This window comes from Pocillopora damicornis, chromosome 11, assembly GCF_964200805.1.
Source record: "Pocillopora damicornis chromosome 11, jaPocDami1.2, whole genome shotgun sequence".
In the NCBI taxonomy this organism is placed as follows: Eukaryota; Metazoa; Cnidaria; class Anthozoa; order Scleractinia; family Pocilloporidae; genus Pocillopora; species Pocillopora damicornis.
Genome location: NC_142680.1, coordinates 18,597,272 through 18,614,702, shown reverse-complemented (window position 1 = coordinate 18,614,702; position 17,431 = coordinate 18,597,272). Strand labels below are relative to the sequence as shown.

The 17,431-nt window shown below is 38.9% G+C and overlaps 1 protein-coding gene and 1 long non-coding RNA gene across 3 annotated transcripts in view; one reads left to right on the top strand and one right to left on the bottom strand.

The window, feature by feature from the left end:
• Positions 1 to 943: 943 nt before the first annotated feature.
• Positions 944 to 17,431, bottom strand: part of LOC149037948 (uncharacterized) — a 96,217-nt gene continuing 79,729 nt past the window's right edge. The window contains exons 1-4 of one of the 2 annotated variants that reach the window (XM_089186642.1): positions 16,170 to 16,746; positions 15,486 to 15,591; positions 2,653 to 2,736; positions 944 to 2,188 (exon numbers count right to left, since the gene is read on the bottom strand). In XM_089186642.1, the coding sequence (XP_089042768.1) occupies positions 1,214 to 2,188; positions 2,653 to 2,694 (1,017 nt within the window). In that variant the 5' untranslated portion in view covers positions 2,695 to 2,736; positions 15,486 to 15,591; positions 16,170 to 16,746 and the 3' untranslated portion in view covers positions 944 to 1,213. Of the gene's footprint in view, positions 2,189 to 2,652; positions 2,737 to 15,485; positions 15,592 to 16,169; positions 16,747 to 17,431 lie in introns of those variants that run through there. The other variant, XM_089186643.1, reaches the window with a different exon arrangement.
• Positions 7,901 to 17,431, top strand: part of LOC149037949 (uncharacterized) — an 84,422-nt gene continuing 74,891 nt past the window's right edge. The window contains exon 1 of the long non-coding RNA XR_016180865.1: positions 7,901 to 8,226. This is a non-coding gene — a long non-coding RNA (uncharacterized LOC149037949). The remainder of the gene's footprint in view (positions 8,227 to 17,431) is intronic.

The following is a 17,431-nucleotide window of genomic DNA, read 5'->3' as shown; positions in this document are numbered from 1 at the left end:
CAAACGGTAAAGCGTGAAATGGTTCGGAGTAATGTCAAACGGTACAGTGTACACACATACGGTGTAGAGTTGCGTGAAATGGCTTAGCGCAATGTTGAATAGCACAGCGCACATACGAACGGTGTAGCGTTGCGTGAAATGGCTCAGCGTTATGTAGAATGGTACAGCGTACGTACAAAAGTGTAGCGTTGCGTGAAATGGCTTAACGTAATGTCGAATGGTGCAGCGTACGCACAGATGGTGTAGCGTTATGTTGAATAGTTTTGCAGAACATCAGACGCTATAGCTGAACATTAAATTGCTTAGCATTACATGAAATATTTCGATGTTGTCGCGAATCGTCGCGCTTGCCTGTGGCGAGACGTGAAGGCTATCTCTCCGAAACCACCAAAGTGCACACCGCAAATAGAACAGCGATCTGTGGGGGTATGACGTCATCTAATGTAAAAATTGGCGCGAAACCATCACATGTTGTTGCCGCTGTGTTGAAGAGTCTTCACCTCGCTTAGCCGCAAGGCGAAACCAATTCGTAACTTTCTGGCGAGTTTGTCCTCTTTTTCCCTGTCGATATTGCATTTATATTTTGGGGTTCATGAAAGCGTTAATTGAAATAGCAACGAGACTGAATTCTACCACGGTTTACCGGCCTCCGGATTTACCACAGTTTGCACACGGCGGTTAGCTTGAATGTTTATAGTATTAAGTAGTATTATGACGAGCATTAAATGTCGATTGTCGAGCTCTCATCTCTTTCCTGACTCGCGCTTACTTTTCAATAAGAGTTTAACTTCAACGGCTCTTTGAACATAAAAATAAGCGCGAGTCAGAAAAGAGGAGAGAGCTCATTTAATAAAAGAAAAATTCTTAAGTCTCCCTTGAGAATTCAATGAAGGATTCCTTTGAATTAATACAGAGGCGTTATCACAAAAGAACTCAGAATTAACTTACTTTAAAATATGTAAGTATTTTATTACGCTTCTTTTTACTGCATACATTAAAATGAAACATCCTTTTCTTGTCTCTCTGAAAATCGAAAGAGGCTACATCAAAAAGAAAACTTGCAATATACCGTTAATGCAATCCTAAGAGGTAACGTCCTCATCAAAAATGGCTAAATGCAACTAACTGCATGGTGAAAAATGTTCACCTCAACGCACATCAATGTTATATTTATCATTGAAAATCGTTTCGAACTCTTCCCTTTGGCTGAGTTTTACTCCTCCATGGCATTCTCGAGTTCGTCTGCCTTTTGTCTCAGAACTTTTGCAGCTTCAGATCCCTTGTTTTCAACGAGATCCCTGATGGTGAAGCCAAGGTCTACGGCATCCCACACCACGAATGCAACATTGACCGCAATGATGACTTTACCCACAACTTCACCGACTGCCTTGGGTCCCGCCCTAGTCCCTACTTGGACCACGTCATCTGCAGCTTGAGCTCCAGCCTGACCCGTCGCTTGTACCGCATCGTCAACAGGTTGTGCAGCTGTCTTTGCCGCTCCTTGAGCACCACCCTGGGTTGCAGCATTCCCACAGGCCTGACTCGCTGCCTGTGCAAAGGCTATTAACTTTTCTGTTACTTGTATTACCATTTTAGTAGGTGTTCCTACGGAGAGAAACACCAACTCACGAAGGATCTTCAAGACCACAGGATTTCCCAACTCCAGGGTCTTGGCAAGGTAATAAATATAAATAAGCCTTGCTCTTTCCTTGATCATCAAAACCTCCTGGACAATCCTGTTTACCTCGTTAACACTGTCTATGGTCTCACCAAGGTGTTTCTCGGCCTCTTTGATTTCAGCAGAATTTATCAGCGCCTCGACGATAGCAGTCCCTAAGTTTGTAGTAGCTCCAGCGCCTCCAACACACAATCCTGCCATCAACAAAGGAGTAGCACCCCCTGCTGTCAGTAATGTTGCAATTCCTCCACCGATTGTAAGAAGCCCACCCAGTATTCCAAAGCTGGTTCCAACAGCATGAGATATCTTACAGTCCTTCCATACGCCGTCTAGTTTCTTAGCCGTTGCACGAAAGCTCTTAATGGTCTTTTTTCCGTGGGAATTCATCTTCTCTGTTTTCTCTTGAAGCTCTTTTAAATCTCTTCTATCTTGCTGCTTTACATCTTCGGGCAAAAGGTTGATCTTGCTAATGATTTCCTCTAGCTCACGGTCCTTTCTTAGGCGCTCTCTCTACAGTTTAACAGATGATCTTAGCATTGAAATAATTATTCAGATAAAAATACCATACAAGACAAATGTACAGCGAGGGAAAGATGATAGATGACCAAGTGGTCAATTTTTCACATCGAAAACCGTTTGCGTGCATTTCTGAATGGACATAGTTTAAGGCAAATCTTGGACAAATCTCTTCTGTCCATGCAAATAGTGGAAAACCCTAAATACTCCTTCCCTCCCCTCCTCCAACCCCTTCATTCTTGGTCGCCTTTCTTTGAATTTGCAATTTCATCCCGGAAATGTAATTCTTTTAAGACCTTCAGAGCAGAATAAATTTTTCCTCGACTGTCAGAGTTTATTGACCCCTTCCCCCCAAAAAAAAATTAAAAAAAAAAAAATTCAAAACAAATAAAATCAAAAGGCTCCTTGTCTTTGTTTGGGGTGCAGTCGAAAACTGTTCTGTAATCATTCTAATTTACCTCTTCCATGTCAGAGGGATCTGAGGCTTCATTTCTGTCCATTTTTTGTCAGTGGCACTGATCCTCTTGACAGCACGTTTAGACCTGCAATAAAATTTAAAACGAATCAGGCGACCGTAATATACTGAGAATAGTAATCATATTATCTGAGTAAAGAGATCAAGGAGAGTACATATGGAATTGACATCTTTTCTAGCTTATGAAATTTGATAAATGGCCTCAATACTTGTGGATATCTGTCTTTGGACATTTTCTGTCCCTCGAAGCCTTCTCCCCGAAGACAGTTCGGTCACTGGAAAGGTTATGTCTAAAGAGAAGTATCCGAATATATTTCCTCGCTGAACGCAAGTTAAAGTTTAATTATAATAGTGCAAGGTGTTTACATTTAAAAACTGGTAATAGCTTGAAGGTTCGACGCCATAGAATATTTTAAATCATAACTAGCAGAGGTCACAATGACAATCACCATTACTGTATAAAATTCTGGAAACATTTAAACCTTCGCTAATGAGGCTTACGAAACACCAAAGGGTGGGTGCTTTATTAATAATGTCTTCATGAGTTTTCCAAGGTGTACCCCCGAAATAAATAACTGAATATTCGCCTTTGTGAAGTCTTAAGTATTACGATACTCTATAACGCTCGCCGCGACCATCAATCAATCAATCAATCAATCAATCATTTTATTTAGTGATGCAGGTTACAAAAGTGGCAGCCATGATGCTGATGTGGACCTACAACTAACTAATAAAATGTGAAATAATAAACAAATAATTTGTAAAATCACCCCATGGTATTAGAATTTAGTACGTGTCAATGATGTTCATTGACAAATAAAAGGTACAAACTAATCTAGAAATTTGCGTACAGTATAATAATACTTAAAAATATACAAAATCTCGGTCTTTCATAGCTATCATAGGTGCTTCGAATTAGAAGCTATTAATGTTTTGCGAGAGCCTACGTAAAATTTTTTTAAAACTGTCTTTTTGAACGTTTGCATTAAAATTTACCAACCTAGTAATAAAATTCCAGATTACGGGGCCTCTGTATTGTGCTGATTCCTTTCCCACATAGTACTTCACCCTAAGGATTTCAATCTGTAACCCTCCCCTACGTGATAGTCTGTTGTCTAACTTCAAATTAAAAGGGGGATACAGAACTTTACCATTTAAAATATCATGCACAGGAGAAGGAGTCTTCTTTAATATATATAAGAAATTGGCAACCAATTTAGCTTTTCAAGATTTTAATCCTGGTGGATAACTCGTGCGGCTCTCGCTTGAACAGGGTTTAAAGAGTCCATAATATAGTAACTGCAGTTTCCCCACACCACAATACCATAAGTTACAGCTGATACAATGGATTTGAAATAAATTTCCTCCAGCACTTTGACAGGAAGCTTCTTCATTCTTTTTAATGCACCCACTTTCTATGAAAAAGATTTCTTCACATGGTCCGCATGCATTGCCCATGTAAGCCTATTGTCAATGACTCATCCCAAACATGTGGTGTGATTCACAACATTAGTAAAATCAACCAAGATTAGACATGTTTACAATTTCGATTGACCGTACTTTGTAATTAAGAAAGAGACTCAGGGAGCCAGAAAAATTTAGCATTTGGTTTAGCTTGACTCGGTTTCTTCGACCAAAAATCCGGCTTGAAGAGGGACCTGGCTGATCTCTGTATAGGGAAGAAAATGTCTTCTTTGACGGGGCCATAAGATCATCGAGAGATGACGTTTCTCGCCCGAAAAAATTTGCTATTGTTCAAATCAAATGTTCCTGTTACAGCAAAATTCGAAACTGAAAACGACTAATTCCTTGAAAATTGAATAACGCTGCAAAACGAATGGTTACGACCAAGTACTACGGTTAGTCAAATTGGACTGTTCAAATCTTGTTCAGGTTATAAGGTTAAACCACTCCAGAAACCAAAAGAGCAACGCACAAGTAATGAATGAAAAGCAATTATCATAATGTGTCAAACAAAATCGTTGCGTTTATATCGTCTGTTCGATTGCCGAAATCACGCATAAACGTCCTTGCGGTAAAATAAAAAAGCGAGAATTTCGCAAGTCAACAAAAATATTTCAAAAAAAGTTGAGAATCTGTAACGTTACTGACGAAAAGAATATTTTATAATTATATAATAAGCATTCATGGGTGGTAGCATAAACGTTATCGACGGAGTGATATTGTAGGAAAAACAAACTGAGTAAATGTCACATCAGCTGTACTGACACATGTGTTGTTATGATGAATTTCGAAGCATCATTCGCATCCATATAGATCACAAAATCCATGTGCAGTTCATAGGATTACAGATGCGTCACACTGACGCCAGAAGCTCGATATGCTGCGCCTCGTGTGCCACTTTTTTGTTCTTACCACATTTTGACGTCATCTGTGACCTATTACTGAACAAACACACGGCAACTTGGAATCTATTTGTTAAATAGAGCATAGAGCTGAGCTAAAGCTGTCACGCCATCTGCCAAATTGTACTATGTTCGACCTTCTCCGGGACTTCTTTTTAGCTTTTTTCCGATAATTGAAAGTGAAATTTCGGAACAAGCGAGCCGGCAAGTCGCAACAGAAGAACTAAACAAAGGTTTGTAAACATACCAGGCGCCGTAATTTATGTTATTAAAATGTGAGCAGGTACGAAAATCCTCAGGAAAAACAAAATAGACATTCCGAGTTTTAAAGATTTTCACGCTCAGTTAGATTGCAAGCTTACTTACGTACGGTAATAAAAATCAAACTCAGCTAACACTCGAATAGTATATAAAGTTCAATGTTCAAAAACAAAACAGAACAAAACAGAAATGATGAAAAATATAACCAAACTGGCATAACTGTTAAAATTCATTCTCATCATGACGGTGTCTGAGCGAATATGATCATGCAAAAGTCCATCGCGGCTCGCTCATCATGGCGATCTCCGGTCATCACAGTAAAGCAAGCCTCAGAAACTACATCGGCCGCCCTTCGAGTGAAAAAATAAGAGCTTGCTCTGATATCCTTTCCGATGCGTTGAGTGGAAAGTCATATCAGTCACTGCAGCCTAGTTTTGCGGCGCTGTCATCTCGAGCGATCTTCATGTTAGCTTCATGTTCCAGTGAATTCGGCTGTCGTTCATTCAAAAAACACTCGCCTTGAACAGTTTGTTTTCTACCTTGTCATGTGAAAAAACTCGCGTGTTTTTATGAGCCATGATTCGGCTGAAGTTCACTGAACATTTCACTTCAAGATTCTGTATTAGAGACTTAAAAACTTCAGGCAAAAGTGTTAAATTCGACCTGCCGAAGTATTTTAGTTTGTAAACTATCGCAGAATGTGAACTTTGATGGTTTTTGAACTTTGATGGGTTGACACTTTTGACAGCTTTAGTCTTGTACAGCCAATCAGATTATTTGAACTATTCTAACAGGGATTCTGATTGGCTTGTTGTAGCGTGCTTTATGAGAGTATAGAGCATGCTGACGACACTTGTTCGCTTTGGAAATAAAGTTTGCTTTGAAAATTGAAAGTAATGCTCGGAGAATTTAACCGATTCTTTATTATAAAACAAATAGAGAAGCCTTGACTGTGCTCCGTTCTGTTATAAAGCACTTAGGAAGCGGCTAGAGCACGAAAGAAGTGTAGGGAGAAACACGAGACTACGTCTACGTCTACGTCTACTACGTCTACATCTCGTGTTCAGTGACTCACTCGGCTGCGCCTCGTGTGCCATTTTTTTGTTCTTACCACATTTTGACGTCATCTGTGATTTATTACTGAACAGACGCACGGCAACTTGGAATCTATTTGTTAAACAGACGTAAAAACTCTTCAGATTCTCAGTCTGCATTTTGTACCCACTCTGTAGTCTGCAGTCTATATTTTGTATCCGGTCTGCAGTCTGCTGTCTGCATTTTGTAGTAACAGGTATCCGTGGCACCAATAAAGTTTATTTTTTGTGACATTAATTCGCACAACACATATAATCTACCACAAAATACCTGTGTGTGAGGTAATTCGACATTTTCGTTCTTTTCCGCGTTAAAACTCTTCTTTCCTTTTGTAAGAATGTAGACCACTTACAATGTTTCAAGTAATCCACCCACCCTTCAAAAAAATAACTCTTGTATGCAGAGCATGTCTGTGTTTTGAAATAGGTGTATGCCCTTAGCCAGACTTGAGCTCACTATTTCAGTATACTAGTCCGACACCCATAGTATCACTACACTTGATTCCAAGGATCCAGTACCATCCAGGTACCCCAGTTACCCTGCTCACAGGGTCTAGTTCAGGAACATTTTGCAGTCAGTTTTAGGTTGGGTAGCAGAACATTCAATTTTCTTCTTCAAATTCTGGATTTCATTTACATCTTTCGTTCTTAGAAAAAAATGATATGAACAGTTGAATTATCGTTACAACACAGTGACACCGAAAGGTAGCTGTTTGGTCTATGGTGGGAAACAGAACGTAAATAAATCGCCTCACAGATTATGATATCCATAATAATTAAACTGATATTCCATTTTACGAAAAAAATGTAGTAGATACAAAATGAAGGGAGCAATCTTATTTCCTCCGCCGATTTCGAATTTACTGATTCATGGTCTTTCATTGAAGCGGATTGCAAGAGAATTTTTATCTTACAAACGAAAGACTCTTTCAACTTTCCACTTTACCACCTCTTTTGTAAGTTTAGTTGTGGACGATAAAAGCTGGAAACAGCTTAAAAATTTAACGCTAGAATTATAAAGCAACGTTTTTGCAAAACTGGTGTTTGATGAGGTTCTGCTCCACAACTGAGCTACCTTGTATTAACCGATCAGCCACTTGAGGAGGTATCGATGCACTGATTAAACACTCCAGACATTCTAATAAATTTCTTTCAAGCTTCCACGCAAGAGCCCATCAGATTTATCTTTTGCCGCAGACAAGCTTCGCTGATTGGTTCACTTTTTAATAATTCTCTATTACTGAATGAAAACAGGGACTTTCCCATTTGTAAACATTAACTTCCTGTTTTGATGTTGTCATGCAAACAACCAGTCAGGGTCTTCAGACGCCTTGCACCTGGATGTCCAAAGTCCCTATGATGCACATCTCGTAACCAATTGTTTTTAAAAGGAAAGGGTGAAAAATTCTCTTCTAGTCAAATGTACAATGCTATTCTGATAAACCTGTTTTACTGTAGAAGTTTTTGCAAATCAGCCCTCAGGGTAACGGTGTAAGCACGTGATGTTCACAACATTCCTGCTTTGCTGATTGGTTTATGTTTTTATAATTCTCTTTTAGGGCAAACAGGAACTTTCCCTTTCGTAAACATTAGATCAGATGTCTTTTAGGAAAAAATTCCTTGTAAACGTGATGTTTTCTTAACGATTATGGTTGGATTACGCCTTAGAAATTCGGGTGGAAAATTACCAACATGATCGCAAAATTCGCATTTGGTTCACGCTTTTAACTCCGTCAACAGAAAAAGTTTAGCGTCAATACTTCTAAAACAATTCCTTGAACGTTCTCCTTCTTGGACTGCCTCCCAGAAACAATTTCTGATGGAAACAGTATGAAGGTTAATTTGAGCATATGCTAAATGAACCTCAGTCTGCCGTGTAATTTCCGTCTCATTTTACAAGCAAAGAGCTCCTCTTACTTGATCAAAACCACGTCACGCACCAAAGAATAACACTAATGCATTTTACACTGTTTTTGGCAAAGTCTAAGATATATATGAAACACCATTCGAATTGACACTGAATCGACACTGCTACTATTATTTTTATGATTCCTCAAAATTTACGAAAAGGTGAACAGTACTACCGTAATTTCCGTCCATTAACCCGCACGGCAGATTACCCACATCGGTCAATTTTTGCAATAGCGAGAAAAAAGTTTCAACAAATTACCCGCACAGGCAGATAACCTGCACCCAAAAGCAAAAGAAAATCGTCGACTCAAACAAAGTTCCTCCATTGTTTTTGTTGACATGATAGACTTACGCGTGCAATTAATAAATTTTCACACTTTTGTCTTCGCTGTTTCATTGAGGATGATACCAATTGTAAAAATCTGTTTAAAAAAAAATGAATATCACGAGATCTACTGAGTCGGAGAAATCGCTCGAAACGGAAAAATACTCTTTAACTCAAGGCAGTGCTTGCTAAGAAAATTTCTCTGATGCGTCGAATATTCTGTCGCGCTAATTAATTATGCGGCGCCACAAAACCAACATGTCGGCATCATTTTCCGTGTGAATTGTCCTGAAGACAGTCTTTTCACCGTAGTTGAATTCTGTAATTTCCAAGTTCACTTCCCGTGTAAGTGAGAAGTGTTTTTTTGAACTATTATTTTTATGATTCCTCAAAATTTACGAAAAGGTGAACAGTACTACCGTAATTTCCGTCCATTAACCCGCACGGCAGATTACCCGCATCGGTCAATTTTTGCAATAGCGAGAACAAGTTTCAACAGATTACCCGCACAGGCAGATAACCCGCACCCAAAAGCAAAAGAAAATCGTCGACTCACACAAAGTTCCTCCATTGTTTTTGTTGACATGATAGACTTACGCGTGCAATTAATAAACTTTAACACTTTTGTCTTCGCTGTTTCATTGAGGATGATATCAATTGTAAAAATCTGTTTAAAAAAAAATGGATATCACGAGATCTATTGAGTCGGAGAAATCGCTTGAAACGGGAAAATACTCTTTAACTCAAGGCAGTGCTAGCTAAGAAAAATGCTCTGATGCGTCGAATATTCTGTCGCGCTAATTAATTATGCGGCGCCACAAAACCAACATGTCGGCATCATTTTCCGTGTGAATTGTCCTGAAGACAGTCTTTTCACCGTAGTTGAATTCTTTAATTTCCAAGTTCACTTCCCGTGTAAGTGAGAAGTGTTTTTTTGAACTATTATTTTTATGATTCCTCAAAATTTGCGAAAAGGTGAACAGTACTACCGTAATTTCCGTCCATTAACCCGCACGGCAGATTACCCACATCGGTCAATTTTTGCAATAGCGAGAAAAAAGTTTCAACAAATTACCCGCACAGGCAGATAACCTGCACCCAAAAGCAAAAGAAAATCGTCGACTCACACAAAGTTCCTCCATTGTTTTTGTTGACATGATAGACTTACGCGTGCAATTAATAAATTTTCACACTTTTGTCTTCGCTGTTGCATTGAGGATGATACCAATTGTAAAAATCTGTTTAAAAAAATATGGATATCACGAGATCTACTGAGTCGGAGAAATCGCTTGAAACGGGAAAATACTCTTTAACTCAAGGCAGTGCTAGCTAAGAAAAATGCTCTGATGCGTCGAATATTCTGTCGCGCTAATTAATTATGCGGCGCCACAAAACCAACATGTCGGCATCATTTTCCGTGTGAATTGTCCTGAAGACAGTCTTTTCACCGTAGTTGAATTCTTTAATTTCCAAGTTCACTTCCCGTGTAAGTGAGAAGTGCTTTTTTGAACTAAACAAAGAAACAAGCTGTTTTTAACTACACTGGAAGCTTTAAAGATTATTGAAACGATGATCGAATACTTTCCGAATTGAATACAGAGACTTTAAAAATGGTAGTGGCAATTGAATTCATCAACAATTTATAATGCTATGAACGGATATAATTAGTTCTTGCATAATATTCATGAACGACTTTAAACTAAACATTTTCGCTTCTCCGAGCGCTTAATCTACCAAGAATCATCAAAGAGTATATATCATTTTGTCAGGGCAAAAAAAGAGAAAAAAACTCTGAAAATAATCTGCGGTAAAACCACTCGGTTGTGCCCCGTGGTTTTACTTTCGTTTTAAATATTGTAGACGTCATTTCAATGATCAAAAAGGTTAGAGACTCTGGAAAATTGTGTTAAATTTGTTAGGTAACATTAGCTCGATCGGATCCGTTAAATTTGATGGGAACTACTGTCTCGCTCTTAAAGCGCAATTAAAACAAATCATAACCACTATGGGCTTCTCGGTTGCATATCACAGATAAATCTTTAGAACATGACGTGTGTTCAGGCGAATAAGTGGCAGTCTTCCGTGAAATATTTCTATGTCGAAGCCCTTAGTCTACGAAGATCAAGAGTTACAAAATCATTTCCCGAACCTCCCGACTACTGTCTTACATAACATATCAAACTCTTTCCCCAGCGCGACGAACATTTGTTTTTCTCGGTTCCAGTTGTACGCGACCACTAACCCCACGTAATACGTATGCTTTCCGTTGCGAATTTTCAAAATGGCGGACAGGCCAAAGAGGGAAATAAAAAAAGCAAAGCAATTTTTCAATGAATACTCAACATAAACCCCCGTTAGAAAGGCGAATCCACGAAAGAAAGATACAAAACTCTATGATATTGAGATCAGGGAGGTTGACAAAATCAACAAGAGGTTGAAAATTCATTACGTTGGCTATAGCACATGCTTCGATGAATGGAGACCCTTTGGGGCCGATGGAGAATCAGGATATTTTCCGTTTGTTCGCAGCGAAAAGCTGTTCATTCCATCGGAAAGCTCTCTAGAGGATAGAAAAGAATCGTTCCATGGCCAACTTGCTCGTGAAATAAAGAAAAAGCTTTGGTCTGGACGGCGAGAGGACCCTGATATAAACATAGACCTTAATGTTGACCAAGATGTTTTCATGGAAGGTCTTGGGAGTGTTTTGCCCGGCGTTCTTCAAAGAGGGAAGGTGGTTTACCAATTAGAGTCAAATAGGGTGCTTGATTCATATCTGGGGCTGAAGTGGGATGAACGAATTTTAAATCTAGCTGGAGATTTTGCCTATGTAATTCCAGGAACTATTAAGTATTGGCTGGGACAAAGAAGTCCAATCATTGAATACAAGCTCATTGGGGAACAATATGCTAGAACAGAAATTGAAAACAGCAACTTTATTACATTTCAGTTTGTGAGAGGTGATGGTAACAGGAACAACTACCATGCCAACAGATGAAATAACAATCCATTGTTAAAACACTGTATAGCATCTTGGCCAAAAACTTGAGATTCACAATCAAAAGTTCCAATATTATTTTACAGTTGTGGCTGAGTTACCTGGCTTATGGCTGGAAGCGAGGTTGCTGGTGACCTTGTTTTGATACAAACCCCTTTGCTTTTCTTGTGTTAATACAGGCTAGTTAATTCATGGGCCAGGTTACTGAACAAACTGTAAAATGACCTATTTTGGCAAAGAAATTAAAGGTGATATTTAAGGGTACTAGAAGTATTAAATGTTTTGATCCTGAGTAACATTATGATCAAACTAAGGCAAGATCAGGTCAGGAAATCCTTCCTCAAAAACCAAATGACATTTTATTACATAAAACTAACGAAACTTACTAAAACTAAACTAACTCTGGTTAATATTGAAGCTGGCATCTGGGAATCCATTTGCCACCTTCCTTCACAAGATGTGCACAGCAAATTGGAGCTGGACAATTTTTGCATGAAGATGTGCATGTCTTGATGTTGTGGCCTTTGTTTGAACAGTTATTGCATTTGTAGGTGTTCTTAACCCTTTCATAGCCTGCTGCCTCCAGGAACTGAATCCTGTTTTTCTTCAGAAACAGTTGTTTGAGGGCATCAACCCCTTTGTGATTTGTGGATCTGAAGAAATCTTTAGAAGCTCTATCATTGTATTTTTCCAAGCCTTGCTGTGTGTAATATGCTATGTTCTGATAAAGTGACAGGAACTCAGGAACATGACAACATAGTGCATGCATGTAGGGAGTGACATTTTTTGCTTGGTAAACTTTGAGAACGTGCTCAAACCATGATTTGATATTTCTTTGCAGTTCAAGAATACCCTCTTCAGATGTAAAATCTAGCTTCAAATCACCAATTATGTCCATAAATTTAGCCCAGATCACTTGTATGTCTTTGTTGTGACTGCAATGAGGGAGAAGCATAGGAATGTTTATATTCTGAAAGAGTTTCAACTTTTCTGGTCCAGTAAGATCTCTATATTCTAGCTTTTTGCTCGCTTTGTTGATTCTAAAATTAAAAGTGATTCCCATACTTGTGATATATTCTTCGTAACAGGCCATGTGTTTATATTTATCTCTCGGGAATCCATCAGAGGTTTTTTTTTCCTCAATAGCATCACTTCTTCTCAGCTCTCTTATGAACAAGTCAATCAAAACATCTGAAATCCTCAGAAAAAGATGTAATGTATCTATGATGACATGGTCCATAGGTATAAAATCAAATAATGGTTGTGCCTTACAGTTGAATTTCTTTTCAGTGGAAAACCTTGCTATTTCGGCGACAGTTCTAGTACCAAATTTGGGGTCATTAATTGACCATGTTTTGCTTGTGTCCCACCGTTGCTCCCTGGGACACTTGCACCACATACAAGCATAATCCTCATTTGCCCTGCCTAAACCACATACCAGTGCTAAAAATTTCAAATCTCCACCTAAAAAGTATTCAATTTTATAGGTGCAATTATTTGCACTTATCTCCTTTAAGTTTGACATTTCCATTTGAAGGTCTGCTAGGCTGTCTCTCAGATTATGATATGTCTCTGTAGTTTTTATAACAGCAAGTACATAATTTCCCTTCTCACCCATTGCCACATCCTTTTCATTGAGAATAGTAAATGTGAAGTTGACAACTGTAAGCCGCTTTCCAATATTTGTACCATCACCGCTAAGCTTGATCTCAATAGCTTCTCCATCATTGATTTCTCCATTCTTCTGAAGCCTAACAATGTGCTCTTACAAACTTTCTGCAAATCCTAACTGAACACCTTTAGCATCTCCTGGTGTTGGTTTCAAGTTCCATTTACTGTTTAGCTCATTAATTCGCTTCTTGATGGAATATGTATTGGGGAGACTATTAGCCTTAATGGCAATTTCATGCCAGGCCTCATTTGAAATATTGAATTTATCTTTGAGGTAGAGCCACATATTTATGTTATCAATGTCATCATTATCAAGGGCCTTTGGGTCAGACTCTGTAAATGGTAGCTCTCCCTCTCCAACAAGATTGAAAGTTTCATATTGATTAGACTCAGTGTTGAGGACTTCAATTTTGGTTGCAACAAAATTGTACAGCCCAAGAAAAGAGAGTGTAGTTTGGCACTCGTACTTCAGTTGGTTTTTAATTCTCTTTTGATGGTGCTTAGAATAGTCATTAAACTTCTTCTTGGCAGGGCCTCTACCTTTTTTCCCATTTTTAATCACTTTTTTGGCCAATTGAATAAATTTTTTCTTGTAGAAGGCCTCTTTCTTCTCAGCTTTCTCGAGAGCTTCTCGGGCTTTTTCATCCACTCGCAAACGCTTTGCCTTCTCCTGTACCAACGATTCTTCTAATTTTCTTTTTTCTCCCCTTAACTGGCTGTTCTCATCTTTAAGCTGATGCACATCAACCTCGTTGTAATACACCTTAAATCGATACCGAGGGCCCGCTTCCAAATTGCTAAGAAGTGCATTTAATTGCCTTCCGCCTTACTAGCTTTCTTGACAGCTTTCTGAAGGCTGAATATTTTCTTTCTGAAGACTTCTGATATGCGGCTATTGATTATTACACCTCGTATACCTGATTGCTCAAACACTTTGTTTACGATTGTTGAAAGGACCGACTCTTGGTTTTCTCCGTCTTCCTCTTTACATTGCTTTGAAATAGTAGAGATTAGTAAGCTGAAACGAAAAATTAATCGGGGAAGTTTACGAAAAATACAGCCAACAAGCTTAGAAAAGGCATTTATTTAGACTTCATACTGCGACAAACTTCACAAATCTTACTTGTTTATCTCGTAAGTAAACGATGGCAGATTAATTCCCGAAGCGCTCTCTGAGTTTCCAGATCCCTCTCCTACTGCTTTCACGCTTACAAAACAGGAAAAAATCAAAAGGAGGAAGATACAGCTGTTTTGAAACGCCATTTGACGAGGGTAAATCTGCTTTTTGCTCGACACTTTACACATCAAAACAAAGGAAATTTGTTACTCTTTTTGATTCTGGCGGTACATTTTTAATTTGCGCCTGCGTAAAAGAGATATCGTTTGAGACCCTTCGCTTGGTTGTGTTTTGATCAAAAACGCCTTGTTAATTTCACGCAACCGCTCGGAGAAAAGGTAAAAATGACGGGGGTAAATCTGCTTTTTGTTCGACACTTTGCATATCAAAACAAAGGAAATTTGTTACTCTTTTTGATTCTGGCGGTACATTTTTAATTTGCGCCTGTGTAAAAGAGATATCGTTTGAGACCCTTCGCTTGGTTGTGTTTTGATCAAAAACGCCTTGTTAATTTCACGCAATCGCTCGGAGAAAAGGTAAAAATGACGGGGGAAAAACTTTACCTTCAAGTTAGAAAATTAGCGAAATAGAAAGCCAAAATATTATAGTTTAAAATTTCAGAGGTACATTGGGTGCTTTTTCCGTAGAGAATTCGCACGATGGTAAAATATTCGAAAATTACACTCGATTTGAGTGGGGCGCTGAACTGGGCGTGGTCGCTATATTCATGTTAAGACTATTTGTACCCCATGAGTTTGATATGGAACGGAAACAAACTGATGGCCTTCCAAAAGGAAGCAGCTTTTTGTGATAAACGGATCACAAGAAATATTTCAAAGAAAAAAAAAACTGTACCCAATTAAAAGGAAAAATTGAGGTGGTAGAATAGCCCTGAATATAACGCAGCTTCGCAAACTGAAATGATGTTTGAGCAGTAACCTTTGGCGCACCGATCGCAAATGTCCGGGGGTTTATACGAAGAAAATTAATCGTTTCACTGTACTTTATTAATCACTGCTTCGGCTATTTCAAAATCAAAGAAACTAAACCGTAAAATATAGAAACAAATTGCAAACCTCGTGATAGATCAGGCCCTGCTCAACTCAGCTTCTTCAAACGCCCTCGCCAGCTACTGGAGGAGAAACCTGCTTCTCCGGTACAAAGTGCAGTCAACTGATCTGCCTAGAGACAAAAACATTACACAAACAAATTCTTTTATTGATTCTCTTAGTGTATAATTCCGGTTGCGCCTCGTGGTTTCACTTTCGTCATGAAAATTGTTCTTGTCCTGTTTAAATGAATACGATAACTTTTAAAAACAGTGATAAAAAGGCTTATCTTCGAAAGAAATGCAAAGCAAAGCGCTGCGAATTTATGGCTTTTTAATTGATCTCAACTTGGCGAATATGAAATTTAATTTTGAACCGTTGCGACAAATTCATCCTTGACGCAGCCATGGCCGTTAAAGGATTTGCAAATATAATTTTGAACCTTCTTAAATTGAACTGCGCCGCAATCATTTGCGTAAGTTTCCTGAACATTAAGAAAGCTGCCTCGTTGTATCGAATTTTCGCGTAACGTTTAGGAAGGAAAAAGTCTGCATCATTTTCTTTATATTGCCGATTTGGTCTACGACATCTCAAAAATCGATATCCTCTGGCTCTGAAAGGGGGTTTGTGTCTTATTGACGCGTGAAGAGATGTAGAAATTCAAGTGGTAAGTGAGCTTCGTGCGGTAAAAGGAAGAAACATAAGACAAACCTTGTGGTGGGTGCTCGGTCCTTCCACCTGAACTCAACACGGCCTTCGTACAAAGCAATCACCTGCTTGAAGCCTTCCTTTTCTCTGATCAATGTTTTCGCATACGCGCGTATACATGGTCATCAGGTTTGGAAGGAGCCAATCAGACCTCAAGCTTTAAGGGTGTGGCTTGCAAACAAATATATCGTTTTGATTGGTTCATGCATTTCGCTTCGATAGAAAGGGGACTTTCCCCAGCAGGTGACTTTTGCTTTGATCAAACACCGCTATAGAAACAGAAAAACAACTTCGATGTTATGGTAGATATTTAGAAGACTAACTGCCTATTTTTTTGGTAAGATATCACTAATGCGCTTTTGATTAATGTCGATGATGCCCTAAAGTTTTCACAACGACATGATAAACAGGTCTAAGAGTAACACAAACGGCTGATATGAGGCTCATTTTTCCCATGAATGAATTATTACTCAATCATTACTTGCTCAAAGGGCAAAGTCCTAGTGTAGGTCTCAGCTGAGTTCTTTATACGAGTGGGCTAGCCTAAGTGTAGCTGTACCCTGCCCACGCCAAGGTGAAATGGAAGCGAGGAAACATCTGCGCAAACCTGACACTCACGTGTTTTGTGGAGTCATTCTAAGTTATGGAAAATTGTGTAACTTGATAATGTTTTTTACGAAGTGGCACGTGCTAGCGTGAAAGGTCATCGAGATAAACAACGATATTGAAGAGAATTAATTTTCCATTTTTCGAGTAAATTTGCAATTCAGCGTCCGAGTTCAAATATATAATTTAATTTAAGGATAAAGAATAGGTTATGAGCGATTTTTGGTATAGAGTAAGATGAGGACGATGTTCAATTAGCATCGCGCTTGCGATAGTAGATTTTCACGTCCACGCGGTTTCTGCTTGCATATGTAAACAGTGCCACGGTTGTTGAAAAAAGTTGGACATTTGCCGCAGAATCTCAAGGTTTTTACAGATTTCCTAGAGAGATAGTTATGCTGCAAGCGTGAAGTAAGAGCGACTCTTTTCTCAGTCCAAAGAATCGCTGCAAGAAACAACTGGCTTTATTTCAATAGCTTCGCAGCACCGTTCGCAAAGAGTCCGAAAGTTGGAGGCAGACAATCCTCTGGCCCAAGTCCGTTAAGATAGTGCCGACTAGTCTTCTAAGAGAGCTTTATTTGGCGGCACAATAAATATAGTGACCGGTTTCTTCTAGAGAAGAGAGGCTATGAATATTGTTGGAGACTGTACAATACGTT